This window comes from Symsagittifera roscoffensis, chromosome 3, assembly GCF_963678635.1.
Source record: "Symsagittifera roscoffensis chromosome 3, txSymRosc1.1, whole genome shotgun sequence".
Lineage (NCBI taxonomy): Eukaryota > Metazoa > Xenacoelomorpha > Acoela > Convolutidae > Symsagittifera > Symsagittifera roscoffensis.
The window spans coordinates 63,664,829-63,685,564 of record NC_087064.1 but is presented as its reverse complement, the minus strand read 5'-3'; the positions used below and the strand labels follow the sequence as shown (position 1 = coordinate 63,685,564).

At 36.6% G+C, this 20,736-nt stretch overlaps 1 protein-coding gene across 1 annotated transcript; it reads right to left on the bottom strand.

The window, feature by feature from the left end:
* LOC134841281 (uncharacterized) lies at window positions 1-19,338 on the bottom strand. Its single transcript, XM_063857162.1, has 4 exons — window positions 18,965-19,338; window positions 10,872-11,445; window positions 5,191-5,384; window positions 1-2,657 (listed from the first exon to the last, which is right to left on the bottom strand). Exons 1-4 carry the CDS (start codon window positions 19,332-19,334, stop codon window positions 2,041-2,043), a joined length of 1,755 nt encoding a protein of 584 aa, XP_063713232.1. The 5' UTR covers window positions 19,335-19,338; the 3' UTR covers window positions 1-2,040.
* Window positions 19,339-20,736: the final 1,398 nt, after the last annotated feature.

Below are 20,736 nucleotides of genomic sequence, written 5' to 3'. Positions count from 1 at the left end.
TTTGAAATATAAATTATTGTGTATTAATTAATAAAAAGACGGGCATGTAAATTGAGATCTATTGAATCTGCATTTTCACTTATATTATAAACTCTAATGCTCACAGTGGTGTTATGCTAAAGGTAAAGGTAGTTTGTGGTGTAATGTAATGTACCATATCATACAATAAGAATAAGTGTAAAACCTATGATATTGCACAGGCTCAACTTCAGCCATCGCTTCATTTTTGGCCCAATTTAACATACTACATTTGACATGCAAATTCATTAAGTACATTGTTTATACAAAAATAATGATTTATTCGCCACACTTCAATTTGCACCATATAAACAGTATGCGGTGATTAACCGGGTGGATATATGGATGGATTATGGATAGTAGTTCAGCTCTAGCATTGTGCCAATCTGCAAGAGAAACAGCAACAGTTGTGTATTCATGTAAACTCCTAGTCCAATATTTTAGAGAAGCAATCAGGTTTTTTTTTCAGACACCTAATTGACTTCAATACAAAAGGCGCTATCAGAAATAAAAATTGGAGCACCTGCAAAGCTGTTGAACAAAATAGAAACTATAATAAAACTTGGATGAAGTTTCCGGACCTTGTTAACTATGCTCCATTGCCGGGGCAATGGTTTACATTTTTAGTGTATGCTTAACCGTTGGCCTAATTTCTTACAAGGGTGGATATTCATTCGGTACAGTTTACCAAAGTGGGATGTTGACAAGATCCATTTCATCTATCTTTCCATATCTTTCTTCTCTTCGATCGAGAAAAAACTAACAGCACCTTTTACGCAATTCATATTGAATACATGTTCCATATGGGTTCATCAACAACTTTAGCTTAATTTCCTACTTTAAGTCAAATGAAATTTCAAGTTTCACCAAATCTTCACTTCAACTGTTTTCATTTCATATCACTCAATTTGTCTCTGTACTCAAAGGCTTCAGTTCAAAGATGAAATGATGAAATTTAGGTTTAACGGTCAATCTAGAGCATAAATTGCAGTTAAAATACCTCCCGTAAACTCGTAGAACCCAAATTCTGATGTACATACTTGGACCGTTTTTGATTGTTCTTATTAATACGCGATACAAACCCATATGAAATTGTAAAGAAAAGTATTTCCTGATTTTTGGAGTATTTATGAATCATTGCACAATCAGACCGTTAAGTGCTAAGCTTAAAAGGGAAGCCCAGGCTGTTGAGTTCAGTTGAGTTGGGCGAAAGGCAGATAAACATATGGCGTCTTCTCTCATTCCCCAAAAAGAAATGGGTCAATCTATTCAGGCTGTTGTCCTCACTTCACTTCAGAAAGCCTCTTAACGGCCTCAAAGCCATGCAGGCAGGCAGGCAAAGCTCAGGGTAGACATAGAATTTAGAAACATTTCAGATTGTCAGAAGCGAAAAGAACGAGTTCCAACTAACGGGGGATTGGGCAGTAAGAAAACAACTTCAATTTGAAGGATTAAATCCTTGTTTTGATAACATTTAACAGAGAAAACGGCTATCTAACACTTGAAAACGACACAAATTTATTACATTTATATTGTAATTCAATTACTACCAATTTAATGTTCTTTCAAAACGCGCCAATTGCAAATTAGGATCAAGCCAAAATTTCTAAATTGAGGGAAAGAAGCGCGACTTTGAATGATACATGAATAAGTTCTCCATGAATTTTACAAATTCATCAATAAATATGTGAAAATTACAAAATGGAACGAATTAATTAAACGTCTGTTTGAGTTTTACAAAGGATAGAAAAACGACAACTACCGTGGTTTAATAGAAATAAGCACTAACTACGACAGCAGCAGACTTAGAAATTAATTATCAGGCTAGCGCTTAGGAGATTATTCTGAGCACCTTTGATTTTGAACGTACGTTTCAGAACGGTAGAAAAGACCAGTTTCATGCTGCATGACAAAATATATTTTAAACATAGACCTCAACTAGAGGCCTGTCATCAATTGATGGATAGATTTGAGAGGCAGCAGCCAATATTTCTTCATACCATTGCATTGACGACGTGCACATTAAACTTTGGACGTGCTAGATGACAGTACTGGTTCCATGTAGTCGTCGTCATTGTTCGGCGGCCCACTTGCTAGACCATTGGGGGGAGGGGGCGGAGCTCTAGTGGGACCCCTTTGCATCGAAGGGGGACTTCGTGTGGGTGGGAATCCATTGGCTCCCCCGTTTGCCATGGAACCCCCAGCGACGTTTTGTTTCATGTTGTCCATCTGGATCGCATCGTTAGAAGTCATGGCCGCGTCCTTTTGAGAAGTGGCGACGGGTGCCTGGTATGCTCCTCCTCCCGAGGGACTGTTGGGAATCCTGTGGTACATGCCTCCTCCGTCTCCTCCGCGCATGCTTCCCAGAGTGCTCGTTCTAGACTGCTGCTGTCTGTAAATCTGCTGCTGCTGTAGCATCACCAGCTGCTGTGCGTCCAGGCCAGAACTGGTCTGAGGCCCCATGTATGCCGGTCCGTATTGAGCGGGTCCGTATTGAGCGTATCCGTACTCGTAGTTCTTGATCTGATCGTAGTCGATTGCACAGTACTGGTCTTCGTCATTCACGTCTTCATAAAGCGATGAGTCATTGGTGCCTGGACGCTTGGCTCCTGCCGCTCGCCTTCGACCTCGTTGAGGACCTATCAAATAAAAACAACCATCTTCTAAGAACACTTTATATCGATTTCAATGTTTGTTTTACTGCCAATAAGATGTCTAGAGGCGAGCGGACAGATGATTTTATCGAAAACGTTGCCATTGAGCCAATCAAAGTAATTCTTTGTTTAAAGACTGACACAGAATTAGCAATGAAAACACCACAAAACAGTTTCACGTCTTTTGTCCCTTCTTCCTCCCTCCCTTCCCACTACCGAGTGGTGATTTAATTTTTAAGTCTTTTCAAAGTTTCGGAAAAATTAGTTAGTGTTGAGAAACAACGGTCTGAATTTTTTTTTTGCTTCTCAGACTAATTTAGCGTGAATGGTTGAGTTACCCATCGCCACAACTTTACGTAAGCAAATACTAACAACAGCTGCCTTTTAGGTAAACTAGCGTTTACCTAAAATAAAATAAGCTCAAAATAAAACCGCATATATTGGAAATAAGAGCTGCATTCTTTGAGTGTATTCTGACAGCACCCAATTACAGGTTCGTAATTGCAAATGTTGCAAACTTTTTTATTCAAATTTTTTATACAAATTTTGAAGAACTAAAAAAATTTTCTGAAGTTTTATATAAGTTCTTCGCAAAATTTAAAATGACGGAGAAACGTCACATCAAGAAAACTAAAAGCAATTGAGCAGTCGCATTTGGACGCAAGATTTGCAACTTTTGAGAGTACTCTTATAGTACCCAACCACAACGTTGAGAAATTCAATTTTGAGAAACTTCACCTCAAGTTTTCTAAAAAAAAAAAAAGGTATTTTTTGAGAACCAGAAAAAATTTCACATCTCGAAACCACACAAGATTTCAACAGTCTTATTTGATGGCAACATTCGCAATCTTTGAAAGTACTCTGACAGCACACAACTACGGGGTTGGAAATTTCACTTTAGTGAATTATTTTGTAATTTGAGTTATCTGAAAATTTCTAAAAAAAAAAAAATCACAAAAAATAATCTTATGCCTTAAACAAAAAAGGTTTGGGAAGTCTTAATTGGAGGCCGAATTTGCAACCACTGAGATTATCTGACTGCCCCCAAATACAGGTTAGGAATTTCAAGTTTTGAAAAAAAAATAATTTAACTTTCATGAAATATTTTTTGAAAAAATCACAAAAAAGTCATTTCTGGATAACTGCAAGGTTTTGAGCATTCATCTTTGGAGGCCAAATTCGCAACTCCTGAGAAAACCCTGACAGAGTCTCACTACATAGATGGTAATTTCAAGTTTTGTGAAATTTTTTATATCTACGTTCTCTGAAAAATTTTGAGAAAATCCTAAAAAACGTCATATCTCGAAAAGTACAAGAATTTGAGCAGCCATATTCAGTGGCAAGATTTGCAACCCCCTGAGAGTACCCTCACAGATTCTAATAACAGGATTGAGATCTTCAACGTTTTTGAATTTTTCAACAACTAAGTTTTTTTAAATTTCGGAGAAAATCATAAAAAACGTCGTATCTCGAAAACTGCAGAGATTTGAGCAGTCATATTTGGAGGCGGAATTCACAACTCCTGAGACTACCTTAACAGAGCCTCAACACAGATGCGAATATCAAGTTTTTGGAAATTTTATTATATCTAAGTTTTCTGAAAAATTTTGAAAAGAAAATCCTAAAAAAACGTCATAAGTCGAAAACTACAAGGATTTGAGCAGCCATAATCAGAGGCAAGATTTGCAACTCCTGAGAGTACCCTCACAAAATCTAACAACAGGAAGGATATCTTCAACATTTTGAAATTTTTTAAAAATTAAGTTTTTGAAATTTTTTTGAAAAAATCTTGAAAAACGTCATATCTCGTAAACTAAAAGGATTTGGTTATTCATATTGGAGGCCAGAATCGCAAAACCTGGGAAAACTCTGAAAATATCCCACTCGAGAAGTGCTAATTTCAAACTTGATGAAATACTTGAAGCACTGAATTTAAACAGGAAAATCGAAAAAAATCTTAACCATAGCAATATACGATATATAACTCAAACGTGAAATTTTTTTATTTTGCAAAAATAATACGTTGAAAAAGCCTAAACATGGCGAGAGAGTGAAGCCCGCATTTAAATATATAATATAAAGCTGAGGTTAGAAAATTAGGAGACTGGTAGACAGACATAATCATATTAATTAAAACAGCAGGTATACAGACACAGAGAGAAAAAAATACTGAAAATTAATGACCTTGCGGAAAACTAATTTAAAATTTTTCTTACGCATTGCAATATATGATATAGCTTAAACATGAAAAAACTCTTTCGTTAAACATGCAAAATCATTATGCTTAAGCATGGGAGATAGCTGTCACTCGCATTTAAATATAGTATAGATAGATTAACTTGCTAACAAGTTCTTGAATCTTTACTATAAACCCAATCTTCACTCTTTCGTCCAAATAAAAAAATATAGTGAGAAACATGAGAAATAATCGTATTTTTTCAACTTCTTTTGAACATCGTGTGCCATCTACACAGCAACTGGCTATTGTTGCTGTTACTTCGAATGAGACTGAAAGTACCTGGAGGGCCTCCTGGCATGGTGCTGTTCATGGGACCCCCCGCAGGTCTTGCCGGGCCCATGGCTCCCCCATAGTCCGAGTAGTTGTCCCCGTAGTACACAGTGCTCCCCATCACCTGGTACTCCGGCCCCAACTCCATTCCGGCGGGGAAGCCAGCCGCCAAAGTGCCCGCATTCTGCGCCATCGCTCTCATCCTGCCAAAAGTCAAAGCATGATACCTGCACCATTGCTTACGATAATATATCGCACCTTTTTAAAACTATTTGTCCAATTTATCAATTCTCAAACTATGAAAACAGAAGTTAGGTTAATTAGTTGAGAATAAAAACGTTGCTTAAACGCAGAGGTTAAACTGCAACTCGCAAACAGTGCAAAAAAAAGTAGCACTAGGATCCCAGCTAAAGCTGGATGTACCTGTTTAATAACTTTTGTGTTTGTACTAATGCGCGATGATGTGTATTTTCGAAAATTCGATTTCACCCAAAATCTTAGTTGTTGGAAAATCTCATTTGCAATAACATTTTTCTTGCAAATTTTAAGTTCTAGCCGCTTAGAACGAGGTTTTCGAGAAAAGCCAAAAAGTTAAGAAAAACTCACAAAAAATTGACTGTTCTGAGGGCCATAACGTTTTTGTAAGAAAAATTGGACGCATCAAGTTAAACAGGGCAGCTTCTCTCAACCTTTCATGATTGATTTCAAAATCACATATTTGGGAGGGTTGTTTCGAGAAAATTCAATAAGTTCAAGAAAAACTGTTTAAAAAAAATTTAAAATTTGACTTTTCCGAGTACCATAACTTTTTCTGTAAAAAATTGAGTATAGACGCTGATGAAAAGGAGCTCACCACAGCCCATTCTTCCGATTGAACCGAAAAACTCAGATTTGGGAGGCTAGGTTTCCGACAAATCAAAAAGTTTAAGAAAACGAAAAAAAATAATAATAATAACCGAGGGCCATAACTTTTAGTGGGAAAATATTTGGGCGTATCGACTTAAACAGCGGAGCTTCCAACAGCCTATTTTTTCGATAGAAAGCAAAATCTCAGATTTAAGAGCTTTGTTTTCGAGAAAAGTCAAAAACATTTACATAACGATCAAAAATCAAATATTCCGTTGGGCCATAACTTTTTGCATAAAAAATTGGGCATAGCCGCTTATATAAGGGAAATTTGCACAGTCTTTCCTGTCGATTGAACCCAAAATCTCAGGGTCGGGAGGCGGGAGGGTAATTTTTGATAAAGAAGATAAAAAACTGAAAGAATTTTCCAAATAATATTCAAAATTACGTTTAAAAACTTAACACAGCCAACAGAAAAAGTTTCACTGACCAAAAAAAAACGATAATATTTTTTGAGAATTTTCCAATTTTCAATCTTCGAGGGAAAAAGAAAGAGGCGAAGCTGCGCTTCGCAAACACCAGCCAGAAAACGAACAAAATTAGCTTTAAACAAGAATAAGAAAAGAAAACGTCAAAACCAGCCTTAAGAATTATACCTATTGATGTGGCAGATTCGAACCTTCGGCCAGGAAACTTGGAGTCGCACGTCTTCGACACGGGCCATTGAAAATTTACCAGCACTAACCAGCAATAAAACAGCTTCATATGCTTATAAATTAACAATGCGATGCAGCATAATTTGTACCAAATAAAAAGACAATAATTTTGCATTTAATAATTTGGAATAAATTAAACTGAGGGCATCTACACTAACTTTGCGTGTATCAAATTGAAAGGCATAAAACCAAATTATGAACGCAGAGGTAAAACTGAGCTTCGCACCACTTGCGATACATCTATATCTGTTAAAATGAATGTAAATAGTTCTTCTAAAAAATATGCCCAAATAATAGAATGCAAAATCAGCATCGGAACAAAATTAACCAAGCGGTGACAACTCCGAAAATATCTGAGTCAAAATTTTTTTAACAATCAAATTTAATTAAAAATGTTTACTTCCTTCTTACCCTCATAACACAAACAAAAACACAAAATCTTTTTTCGCGCATCAAACGACGCAAAAAGAGGCTACAGAGTCAAAGTAAAGTCAGCCGAAACCTATTGACCCGAAAAAAATGAAATTGCAACAAACCGAGTGGTTAAAAAACAACGAAATTAAAAAGTACAGTGGGGAATTTAGAAATTATGTTGTCGTTGAAACAACCCAAAATAGGTCACAAAGCAAATTAAAAAAGGCCGAAACAATTTCAACCGAAGAATATTTTTAAGCGAAACAAAAAATAAAGAAGGAAATACATAGTCAATGTAAGTAAAAATCGTAGTTAATCAAACAATAGAAGCACCATTAAACAAAGAGACAAAGCTATGCTTCGCCAACACTAACGAGAACAATAGCAATAAGCAGCTCTATCAAGTGAAATAAGAAGTAGAAATAGGCCTCGAATTACCAAAAACTCGGCAACGTGTCGGATTCGAATCTGCGACCTAGCAAAATTGAGTCTCACGCACTAACTACTCAGCCACGGATGCTATAAATTCCCAAAAATTAGCCACCAATAAGGCTTCATATGTTAATAAACTGCCAACTCGATGCAGCAAAAGTAGGGTAGCATCAAAAACAAAAAGACAAAATTTTGCATGTAATAAATTTGGAAGCATGAAGCCAAATTGTTTATAATAAGTTATGCATTTCACAAAACAACTGCGAGATACATTGAGCTGGAAAATTTCTGAAGTCGAGCTTTTTTCATTGTACTGCTGTTTGAAACAAATAACTTTTTTCGGTTCATTTGATGGATTAAAAATGCATCAGCTGTGTCAACTTTTTACTTATCAAATGTCAAAGCACATTACATTATACTGCTACCGCAGCCTGTCTATTCGAAAGTGCCACCAAAAGTAACACTTTATTTGGGACTTAGGTTGGAAAAAAAGAAAGTTCGTACTAATACACTTTGCTTCGCCTGTGTAAAACTGCGCTCAGTAGTAAAAAAAAAATTCCAAGATGTGGCAACTAAGCCGAAAATTATAAGCAGACAAATAATTAGCCGACAATTTTATTCGAAACAGAATATTTCCCCTTTGAAAAAACAAATCCTTATCAGGTTCGAACCAAAGGACCTTTGCGTCGCGCGCGTATTCGTTCACAGACTAAAAGTGTCGGAAACGCTGAGAAAAAATGAGTTAATGAAATAAGGTATCACTATAGATGAGTCCAAAAACCAGCAGAGATGAATCCTGTGAACTAAATTATTTACGGGAAAAAATTCAAGTACCCGATTGCAAAACCCTTGCTTATCGCTGAAGTAATAAATTATGAATTTCAAAAAGAAAATGGGAGATAATTTGAGGTAGAAAAATTCTGATAAGCAGTTTTTATTATTCTATTGTGGTTTGTTTTACTTAAAAATTTGAAATTGGAGAGCGTAATTCATCTTCCTTTTGGCAAACCATTTTAAACTGAACTTGAAAACAAAGTCAAGTAGCAAAATAAATCAAATTTAAGCCTCGTTCCAAATATCTTTTTCCGGAAAAAAAAATACGCGACCTAAACAAAGGTCTTTAATTCGTTCATTGACATTCAGAATACGAAAAGCTAGATCTACGAAAAGTTTCATACCTTTGTCTCAATTTGTTTTAAATACAAAAATTGAAAGTAATTTTGCCTCTAAATAAAACAAATGAATCGATAACACAGCCAACAATTTTTGATCAGACACCCGTTTAACCAAACAATTTTTGAGCAGCCCAAAAGCCGTTGTTTTCCTTAAAAAAACTTTTTAAACTGTTAAATTACCCCATCAAGAAAATCACAAGCATAAAAAACCTGTTTCGCTCATCCATGGACGCAATATGGGGCGACCAGGCCAATCAGATATGTACCAATCAGGTATAAAACCCATTTAACAAAGAAAAACGAAGAAAAACGAAAATTGGAAATCAAAACGAACCAGATTCGGAAAATTTAACACCATCATAAAAACTACTGAATAGAACGGTTATTTAATATACAGAATTGATCAAAATATGACTGTTAGCAAACGAAAATGCAGATTTAAGGAAATGATTCAGTGATTCTGATGGACAAGTTATTTTTAAGAAAAAGTATGTTCCGAATTGACACCGCTTGCTAAACGCGAGCATAATAATCGCATGCACAAAAATTCTGTTCACTTTTATCATCGACGGAGTTGAATATTTTACAAACACATCGGTGTTCATTTGAGAAAAAAAATATTTGAAAAATTAATTAAAAAACAAAACAAAAATTTCTCAAAAAAATTCCATTCAGAAACTTAAAACAAAGCTGAACTTTCAAAAAATAATCGGGTGAACGCAAGAACTCAAGTAAACAGAATTTCAAGGAAGGCAAGTATACAGAAAAAAGTACTGAATTATATTTCAAAACTTTCAAAGTTCAAAGAAAAAATATACGGACCTAAGCTCTTTAAGTTTCTTGAACGATTAATGATTGACACTTTTTGATAAAATTAACCAAATTTGAGAAAAATGGATTATTAGGTAAAAATTTTATTCGCTGATATATCTGATTATTAATTTCCATTTTACAAATTACAAGTCGATAACGTTTTTCGTGGCATTTACACTTTCGCTGTAGGATAGTGAAACTTGTCTTCCTTTCAACAGGTGACAGGACTTTAAAAAATCAAAAGTCAAACTGCGAAAGTACATTCATGAAAGCATTAATGTTTCAAAGCACTTTTGGAGTTATTTTAAGACTTTTCCAACACTAAGACAAACAATTCTTTCAGAGTGATTCAAAATAATTGTGAAAAAACAAACAAGAACAATAGAATGCAAACTCAGCATCGGAATAAAATTAACCAAGCGGTGACAAAGCCAATAATACCTGAGCAGGAAATCTTCAAGCCATTAAATTTATTTCTTAGGCCAAAGCTAATAAAAAAGTTTACGTCCTTCTTCCCCTCATAACACACACAAGCATACGGAAACTTTTTCGCGCTTCAAATGAGGCAAAAAAGGGGTACCAAGCCGATATAAAATAAGCCGAGACCTATTAAATCGAAGAAAAAATGAAATTTTAACAAACTGAGTGGTAAAAATACAACCAAATTAAAAAGTGCGGAGATGAGTATCAAAATTGTGTTTCTCATGAAACAACCCAAAATGAAGTCACCAAGACAATAAAAAAGACAAAGTAATTTGGGCCGAAGAAAGTTTTTAAGCAAAACCTAGGTATGTCAAATTACAAATAGCATGTGTTAATCAGTACACTAAAACATTAATGAAACATGCCCGCAGCAAAAAAAAAACGATTCTACTTTTAAAAAAACAGGTCCGGCTCATATTCGAACCTAAGACCTTTGCCAACCCGGGCGTATACGTTACCTCGTATAAGCTATAAGGGCCGGTACGCTAGAAAACTTGAATTAAGTATGAAACTAGGTACCACCTAAGATAAGTCCAGATTAGTCCTGTGAACAAAATTATTTAGGGGGAAAAAGTCTTGTACCCGATTGCAACACCCTTGCTTACAAGGGTAAACACTTTTCTGTAGTTATTTTTAAGACTGTTAGAGCGTTTTAGGACTGTTTCCATGAAAAAAACTAAAATAATCAAGACCTATATAAATGAAAATCATTTCTTTTTTTTTTTACAAAATAATGTCCCAAATCGCGAAGGACTACTCTAATGGAGTTTTGGATTCAGATCATATCGTGAATAATCGTACAAAACCATACCGAGCAGCTGTTCGCATAGTCGTTGGCAGCGCGTTATTTCCAGTCAAATTTTTGGGAACGATGTCGCCAGTGTAACGAGTTCCACTGTACTGTCGCAGAGTGGCTTTCCCACTCTTAGCACTGGATCCCTCTGGCGTGATGGACTTTCCATTTCTAAGAGTGCCATTCAAGCTCTTCTTCGGAGTGTCGTTGTCCCCATTGTCGTCGAATGCCTTCTTGTCCTCGAGGTGATCGAAGTAACGTGCTGTTTTGCCGTACTGCACGATTATTCCGATGACCAACACGATTGGCCAGACACAGAGGGAGACCCAGCTGTAGGCACACACAGCCGGGGACTGGGCTTGTATCAGGATGACCCAACCGTAATGCGCCAATACCAGCTGTTCCAGCATGTAATCGGCGATGACAAATACCAGAAAACCAGCCACGAAACTCGTATTGGCGATCGAAAACAACTTTTGTCTCAACAAGGACAGAAGAGCCACAAAGATGCCGCACATAAAACACACTGTCAGGCCAAACCACAGTGCTTTGAACGAGGCTAGCAATGCCACCGCAACCACGCAATATGCACCTAAACAGAAAATATGATTCCCATTAACTTAACTGAGGTGATTGTTCATTTATGAGCTAATGAACAATCACCCTTCATTAGCTCATAAAAATAGTTCCATAAAACGTATTCAATTGTGCGTTCACTTTGCCTGAAACCCCCTTTCAAGCCACACCCTTTCATTTGACCGAGTGTATATATTTGGGGGTGTGGGGGGGGGGGGGGATAGTTCAATAGGTACTTGAGACATGTTTATAACCACTTGAAAATAGTTTGAATGACATGAAATCATAAAACATATTTTCCAACGACTGTGGAAAGCCAAAATTTACAATATCCAAGCTCAAAAGTTTCATTCGGATTGAAAAAAGAATCAATAAAACAGCCATAAAAAGCGACTTTTTTCCTTTCTTAACATGACAAAAAGTTTTTGCGAACAATATTAAGGTGCTGCGGAGAACCGTTTGTGCTATTCAGATACAAGGCTAGAGCACCAACCCTGGTAAATCGCTTTCTTCGATGAGGCTATGGTCGCCTAAACAAAATTTTGCAAAAAAAACTTTTTAGCTCAATTGGTCATTACTGGGGGGGGGGGGGGGGGGGGGGGGCTCAATTGATCCCACAGAATGGCACATAAGATCATTAAGGAAAATTATCATTCGAAAACTTACAGAGCTTAACCACAAACCAGGAAGTTAAAATTATCGTGTGACAAACTTCAACGTTCGATCATCTTATAAATGAACGCGATACATATACTATCAATCAAAAAGTAAATATGATATAATGATCGGAGTGAATTGATAGCTTGAAAAGAAAAAACAGTAACTTTGGCGACAGAATTCAGACGCAGACCAATGAGCCGAAAAAATTGAAAAATCTGCATACTTGCTCAGCGAAAAAATCAAGTTGCTTTTAAAATTCGAGCTGCGAATCTGCAATAAGTGGCAAGCAGCAGGAAAACACAACACTAGCGTCTACTGCACCTCCGGTGGTTCAAATAGTTTTCTGAGCAAGAAAATTGCTTATTCATAAATAACGAATTAAACGCAACCTCAATAGATGGGGGCATCCAACAGCAACTTTTATCTTAAAACTCGAGCGATGAAAATAACTTCAAACTGAAGCTTCTTTTCAAACTAAAATGGTCAAGTCTCCAAAATTACGAGTTTCAGATTTTTCGTATTTTTAACTCAAAAACGAACCCCTTAAGTGACCGGCAGCATACATACTTTTTCCATATTTAAAAAACTTTTTAATCGATTTCATTAGCAAAATCACTTCAGTCATAAATGAGATTCTGGTGTATTTTAAATCTTGATTTCATTAGCCCGTATGTAAATCATTCGCTGGCACCCAGGGGCGGATCTAGGATTTTTTGAGGGGGGGGGGGCGGATTTTCAAAAAATTTTCGAAAATTGTGACGACCTTTTTTTTCCGAGCTCTCCTAAAGCACTACTAAATAGTCCTCTCTTTTTTGGCCAAACTTCTGCGCCGCAGGCAAATTTTGGAAAAAACAGGTCAAAAAAGCCGTTTTGAGGCACTTTTTGAAAAATTTTGAAAAAAAAATTGTTTTTTTTTTGGCGCATGCTCCCCCTCCCCCCTCAAAGTTAGTATACATTGGCGCCCAAGGCGCCTTTAGAAAAATTTTAGGGTCGGTCGGCAAAAATGGATTTCTTAAAAAGTATCAAAGTGGGGACCCTTTGGGTCGGCAGGGGGTCGAATCCCTGAGGGGGGGGGGGGTAAAGCTAGAAAGCTGAAAAAAGGCAAGTTTTCAAAGGTCCAAAAAAAGGTCTATTCTGCGGAACTAACCAGACAAAAAGCAGACAGACAATAATATAAATTAGCCAAATATTTCATTTGCAAACAAAACAGGTCTCAATTGGAATCAAAGTCCTGGTTTTTGACATCTCAAGCATGGGGTTACAGCAACTTGGAATGAAGCTGAACCATCGAGCTACGGCAACCAAGCCAACAGAAATAAACAGACGGACGATAGTTCGAGCCGCAAGCCTTTGCCATCTATAGCTGCTAATTTAGCTCTATGCCAGATGGTTGATTGAATTTGAATAAAAAATTACCAAAGCCGAAATAACCTGAGCAGAAAAGAAACCCTTCATGCCAAAAAAAATTCAACACAATTCTCAACTTAAAATGTCAAGTCCCTTTTCCCCACAGAACACACACGCGCACAAAAACTTTTTTCGGTCGTAGCTAACGACGCAATAAGGAGCCACTAAGTCAATATTAATTAAGCCGAAATTTATTAAGCTGATAAAAAAGGCAAAAAATGCAACATAACATTGAAAAAAAAAGTTTTAACAAATCCTGGTAAAATTACAACCATGTGAAAAGCAAGTTTCGATTCGGCCGGATGTTTAAAATGCTAAAGGAAACTACAGTGAAAATTTTTACAGCTAACATAACATATTCTTAGATGTGGCAACTAAGCCGACAAAACATTAGCAGACAAATTTTGGTCATTTTTTGATCCAGATTTTTTACCGATTGAAAAAACTGGTCATGGTGAGATTCGAACACAGGAAGAGACACTAGGAAACTTGAATTTACTATGGAGCAAGGTACATCAGGAGGCCAATGAGTTCTGTGGACAAAGTTGTTTACTGAAAAAAAAAGTCTAGAGCCCGATTGTAATACCCTTATTTATCGCAAGGGTAAATAGATAGATAGATTATAGATTTCTTAATGAGTAACAGTCAATATTTTTATACCTTTTTTTAAGCAAAAATTGTAATCACTCGCAATTGTAATCACTCGATTTGCAAGATGAACTGACATAAAAACTTGAGAGAAATTTAAAAAGCAATTGTAAAGCAAGGGATGAAAAAATCTCGATTAGGTCTCCGCCAGTATAGGCACAGGGAAAGAAAAGTTTCGCACCAATTGTGATAAAAAAAAAGCTTAAGTCGACGAACAAATGTTGAAAAGAACTAGGTGAACCAAAATTTTCGTATGTCCCGATAAAAAATAACTAGGGGCCCTGCTCAAGTTGGAGGTACGTGTTTGATAGTTGTTTCTCTACTAAACTAAGTGAGAAGCTTAAAAAAAATTTGAGATAATCAATTTTCCCAAGGAGGTAAAATTTCTCTAACAAAAAAATTACCAAGTCTCCGCTTCTGCAGGAACCATTATCGAAACCGGTTCTTTCAAATGAAATTTTCATCTCAGATTTGATTAGGTGAATTAAGAAAATTCAAAGTTTCTAAAAAACGCTCAAAATTTTTTTTTCAAAATCCATAAATTTCTGCAAAAAGCAGGTTAAAGTCGTTTAAGCAAAAAAAAATCCTAAGCCGGTTTCTCGATTGAACACAACCTGATAATTGTATGGCAGTTTTCGCGTAAGCTCAAAAAATTTCCAAGCAAATGTCAAAGTTTTGACTTATTTGAAGGCCATAACTTTTTTCTTTCAAAAAAAAAATTGGCACGGTAGTTTTCGCATAAAGTCAAAAAAGTTTCCAAACAACTGTCAAAGTTTCAAAACTTCGGCTTGTTAGAAGGCTATAACTTTTTTATTAAACAAACTGGGCGTAGCCAGTTATAAAGGTAGGCTTTAATAACCCTGTTAAAGGTAGGCTTTCTAAATCCTTGTTTCGATTAAACCTATTATAACAGATTTGGTAGGAAAAGCTAGCGTAGTCGCTTATGCAGAAGAGACTCAATCAACCTGTAATTTCCATTGATTACAAAATCGCAGATTTGGGAGTGTACTTCTCGAGTAAAGTCAAACAGATTCGCAAAACGGTCAAAAATCAAACTATTCAGAGGACCATAACTTCATTGTAAAAAAATTGGGCGCAGCCGCTCATGCAGGGAACTTTTCAAAACATTCTATTCATTGAAACCAAAAACTCAGCCAATAAAAATAGGCCGAGGAATTTTTTAAGCGAGACAAAACGCAAAGGAAATACGAGAACAAGGTGAGTAAAATTACAAATTGTAGGAGTAAATCAAACACAACAAAAGCAACATTGGAGAAAAAATCACGCAGCAAAAAAAACTATTCCAAGATGTGACAACTAAGCCGACAAGCAGACAAATAATTGCCCGACAATTTTATTTGAAACAGAACATTTCCCGTTTGAAAAAAAAAAACAGGTCCTGGTCAGATTCGAACTCAGTATCTTTGCCACAGGCATTTTTAATATCTCCAGGCTAAGCTCGCCGGGAACTCATAGAAGTTTGAATTAATTATAAACCAAGATACAAGTGATTCTGTTAAACAAGTTGTTAACCCGAAAAAAGTCTATATTCCAGTTTGATAACGGTTGCTAATCGCAAGCGTGAAGAACTAAGTGAACCAAAGTTTTCGTTCGTCTCAAAAAAATAATTAGGGCCTCAGCTAAAGCTGGAGGTACCTGATGGATTTTTTTTAGAATTTGTTCTAGTAATTCGGGACGAAATGGGTTCTTTCAAAAAGGACTTTGCCCAAAATCTTAATTGTTTCTCAACTTATAAAAGTGAGTGAAAATTTTTGAGAAATTGCAATCTTTCCGTAAACATTACATTTTTCTTATAAATAAAGGAGTTGATGCTTATGCAGGAACAATTCCTACAATCGGTTCTTTCGAGTGAACCCTTCATCTCAGAGTTGATAGGATATTTTTTACGAAAAGTCAAAGTCTCTAATAAAACGATCAAGTTTCCAAAAACGGTCAACACTCCGAAATCGATTACTCTTCTGCAAAAAGAAGGTCAGGGCCGCTTTAGCAGAGGAGATTCCCATAACCGGCATGTCGATTGAACACAACCTAAAAATTGTCAGGGTAGTGTCCAAACAAACGAATATAAATCAAAAAGTTGACTTTTCCAAAATACACAGCTTTATGCTAAAAAGTATTGGGCGCAGCCTCTCCAGCAGAAGAGATTCACACATTCTGTTATTTCGATTAAACGCAAAAACTCAGATTTCGAATGGTAGCTTTTGAGAAAAACCAAGCACTTTCAAAAAACGGTTATCCAATTAAATGACTTTTCCGAACCTTGTTTTAAAAATTACCACAGTCGATTATGCAAGGGACCTTCCCACAATCCGTTATATCGATTTAACCCAAAACCTCAGATTTGGGAGGCTAGTTCGAGAAAAATTTCAAAAACCTTCAAAAATGAAAATTTTGACTTTTCCGAGGGCCATAACTTTTGGAGTTCAAAATTTGGGCGCCGCCACTTATTCAGCGGAGCTTCCCAGAACCCGTTCTTGGGAGTGAAACCAAAACCTCAGCTTCGGAAGCGTAGTTTTCTAGAAAAAATGGTAGAAAAATCAAAAACTTTTTTGCGAAGGCTATGGGTAGGTTTATGCGAATGCTATAACTTTTTGTATTAAAAAATTTAGGCGTGGCGACATATTCATCGACGTTTCTCGCAACAGTTTCTTTAGAATGAACCCAATATCTCAAATTAAGGCAGGTAGTTTCAGACTATTTGACTATTCCGAGGGCCACAAATTTTGTAGAATAAAATTTGGCGTAGCCGCTCGTGGAGAGGAGCTTCCCACAAGCCCTTCTATCGATTGAATCCAAAACCTGAGATTTGGGACAGTAATTTTTGAGAAAGAGAAAAACAGTTGGGTAAGGCAGTTGGGCAGACAGTTGGGTAAGGCAAAAAGAGAATAAGGGATTATTCAGGCACACAGAGAAGTAGGCGAGCTTTTAATTGACAAACCTGTACTGAAACCAAATGAGCCGAAAAAATTAATAAAAAAACTTTGAATCCCACCTGAAACTACAAAGATCAAGACTCGCAACCATCGATACTTGCTTACAACGCGCAAAAACATCGTGATGTAGCACTTAAGCCGACGATACTTGAGCAGACAAACGAAAGTTCGATAAGTCAACGTTCATCGGAATTTTTTTTTCGATTTGATGCATAATGGCTCGAGCCCGACCTGATGATGCAAAAGCAACCGCGTTACCTCCAGGCTAAGTGAGAAGGAACCTGGAACTTTTTAGGGTTGATAAAAAACAGCAAGTTTGATTTCTTGTCAGAAAATTTGTTTACGGGAAAAAAGTCTAGTTCCTGATTACAAGACACTTGCTCTCCCAAGTGTTAAAAAAACAATAATTGGTAAAAGAGTACCCAACTACTATGCATTGAGCACAAAACGTTCTGCAAACTCATAAATTTTTAATTTTGCAAAAATATATATTTCTATTTTAAGAAAACACTTCAGTTTTCTTTTCTTCTATATGCAGAAGGACGACATTGAACTAGGTTATCAGCTTCAAACATAGAATAACAGCTCATAAAATCAACAAAAACTAGAAGAGTCAGAGTTGATATAATTTTCCCATTGCCCTCTGTGAATTAGTCTGGAAGAACATTTTGTCGACACCAAGATAACTCTTTAAAACTACACTGGGTCTTTCCCCATTTCTCTGAGTATTTTCATCAATTCTTCTTTCCTTGCAAATTCCAAAGACTTCGATTAACTTTTAAACAAAGAGACGAAGAGGAGCTGTGCAGCAATTCAATGCAACACAAACATACCTTGAAAGATAGCAGGTAAAAAATGCGATGGAGGCCACAAAGTCAAAAAAAGAATAGAAAGTTTCGAAAAAAAATCCTAATATACAAATATTTCATACACAGTTCTAATAAGCATAAAGAATCACTTCACGAACGGCAAAAGGCGACAAAACTCTGGTAGACGCCTGTTGAGCCAAAAAACAATTGATATCATGAAATTTCAGAGGAACAAAATTTTTACTTACCACCCATCATTAAACTCACTAAATCATTAATAATATATTTTTTCTTCTCTTCAAAGGACGCAATAGAAGGAAACTAAGCCGATGTTACAAATGCCATGCCTTCGGATCATTTCTCTTTGCGCTGCGATTAGCTGTTAAGTTCAATTTTCAGCTCCAACCCCACTTCAGTTATTGGAGTTCGTAAATTTCCCTTCATTCGTTCGGTAAACACGATTGTGACGAAAACCAAACTTCATCCAAAAAATAAGAAACTGTGTCTGAAAAAAAGCATGCGAACACAAAACAACCTTTGAATTCGGTCAAGGTCACTAAAAACAGCATGGCCGAACGTTTACACAAAAAAAAACAAGACATGGATAAAGGTCACATTTTGCCATCTTTTAATTAAATTTTACCATTCTGAAGAAGAAAAAAACGGACCTATACATGTAAATTTGCTCCCGAAAGCGTAAAAATTGAACAATCCCATTTGAGCCAATATTATCCGGTTGCTACCACAGCACAGAACATTCGGGCACACGGTATTTTTTTACATGTCAGTCCCATGGTTGATCCATTCTTTTGCTACTGTCTCTACGGTCCTTCGGGATATGTTAGAAGACTATATTTATTAGGTCATCAGACTTAAAGGTGGGGTTGGGTATAGTTAGACTATATCCGTTAACTTTTTTGGCACTCTTTTCAACTTTTCTAAAAACTGATTTCTCTTGAAACAAGAGGACGCATGTAGGAAGTGCTTCACTTAAAATAACCTTTAATTCTTTGGTTTAATCGACTCGCTCACTTAAGTTCGCCATTAATCAACTCACCAGTTATTGACCCCACGCAAAATCCCGTTAGGAAAAAGCCAAGCTTGGAGTGAAGTGAAGCAATAACAGCACAAAGAAGACCGCAAACTATTGCAATTGCAGCATTAATGTAAGGCTCTAGAATGTTTTCTGAAGCGCAGAGAAGGTAGCTGAAAACAGCTCCTAGCAATCCGGCTATAAGAAAGGACGAGAATCTGTAGAAGCGATATCCAAATGAGAACAAGTAGACTGCTGTTACTAATAACACGAGAAGGAATGACCAGTGAATTAGAGACCCATCAGTTACAACTGGGAAGGAATCACATATTGTCTCGATGCTGAACTCTTCTGCCCAGGGTAGCGTTATTTTTTGTCGTGAACCGTCTTTCATCTGCACACCTGAAAATTATTAATAAATATGCAAGGAGTGGTGACAGAATTTACTAAACTCAAGGTGCATATACCAATTTATGAACATAATTATAATTACACAGCGGCGAAGCGATTCTTCGCAACAGTTCCGATACCTCACAAAAATATCATTCTAAGTTAGCAGACAAGCCACAAAGTCGAGACCGGAAGCAACAAAGCCGAAGAAATTAGTTTTCAAAATCAAAAAACTACATGTAAATAATTTTCAGAAAAAGTCTCCAGTTATCATCATTTTGAGGAATACAAAGCAAGGAACACAAAAAACGCAGTTAACAGAGGTAAAGCTGCACTTTGCAAACACGAGGTACGTATGCCATGGTCTTATGACAATCTTCAATCACTAACCAACAATACAGCAGATACAAAGATGCTATTTAGTTGCCGATGCTATGCCGGCATAAGCGCCACCTCATGAGTTGCGACTTGGATTAGACGAAAGCTAGAATTCCTAAAATGATACTACGTTCGCTAATGCATTAAAACCAAATGTTGAAATGTTGTCATAAAGCTTTCAGCTAAAAAATTTTTGAAATTTGCAGTTTTTACGCCTCATTCCTTCTGAAACATGAAGGAACACAAAATATTTTTTACAATTTGAACGACGCAAAATTTGGTAAAGAGGTCGAATTAGCATTAACCGAAACCATTTAGGCAAAAGTAAACGAGTCAATTAACAGAGGCCCCTCCCAACGATTGAAGATTCAGCTCTATCTGAAGATCATGGCAGACTTCGTCTAGTAATGAACTTCATTATGTTTTAGGTCAGTGTATCCGCCCTAGTAAAAATGTAGTGACTGAGAAAAGTTGTCCACTAGGGCATGTATGAGGGCGGCGGTTCTCAGGTATATCTCAGGAATTTTTTATTAGATGTAATAGAGTTGCAAACACAAATCATTATGAGTCAGCGAGTTTCAAACAAACTTTCTGACAATAGAATCATCTCCGAAAGTGTTTCTTGTAACTTCGTTCCGGCCATCCAACTAATGAGAAAAACAAGCAAAGTAGATAGACGATTATATAGATATACAAAAGAAGCTGCAAAAGAAAAGAGGAGGAATGCATTGGAAAGCTATTCCAAAGTGCGCTGTACTCTGCATTGTTCTGGTAGTGTACCAAAAACCGAGGCTGCATTGCCCATTTGAATTGCGATAGAAAGTCTTTGGATAAGTTGGCTGTGTCTTTTCGTTGTGAGTATCCTCGATAAGCCGTTGGCCCAATCGAATAGAAACTTTTCAGTAGACGGTCGTGCTCTGCCCTGGACTTCAAACGCAATCGGTTGGAATATGTGCGTGGGTTCTTGATATTTAGTGGTCTTTCGTTCTTCAGCCGCTATTACTGTAGACCCTGGATAGTTGAAGCTT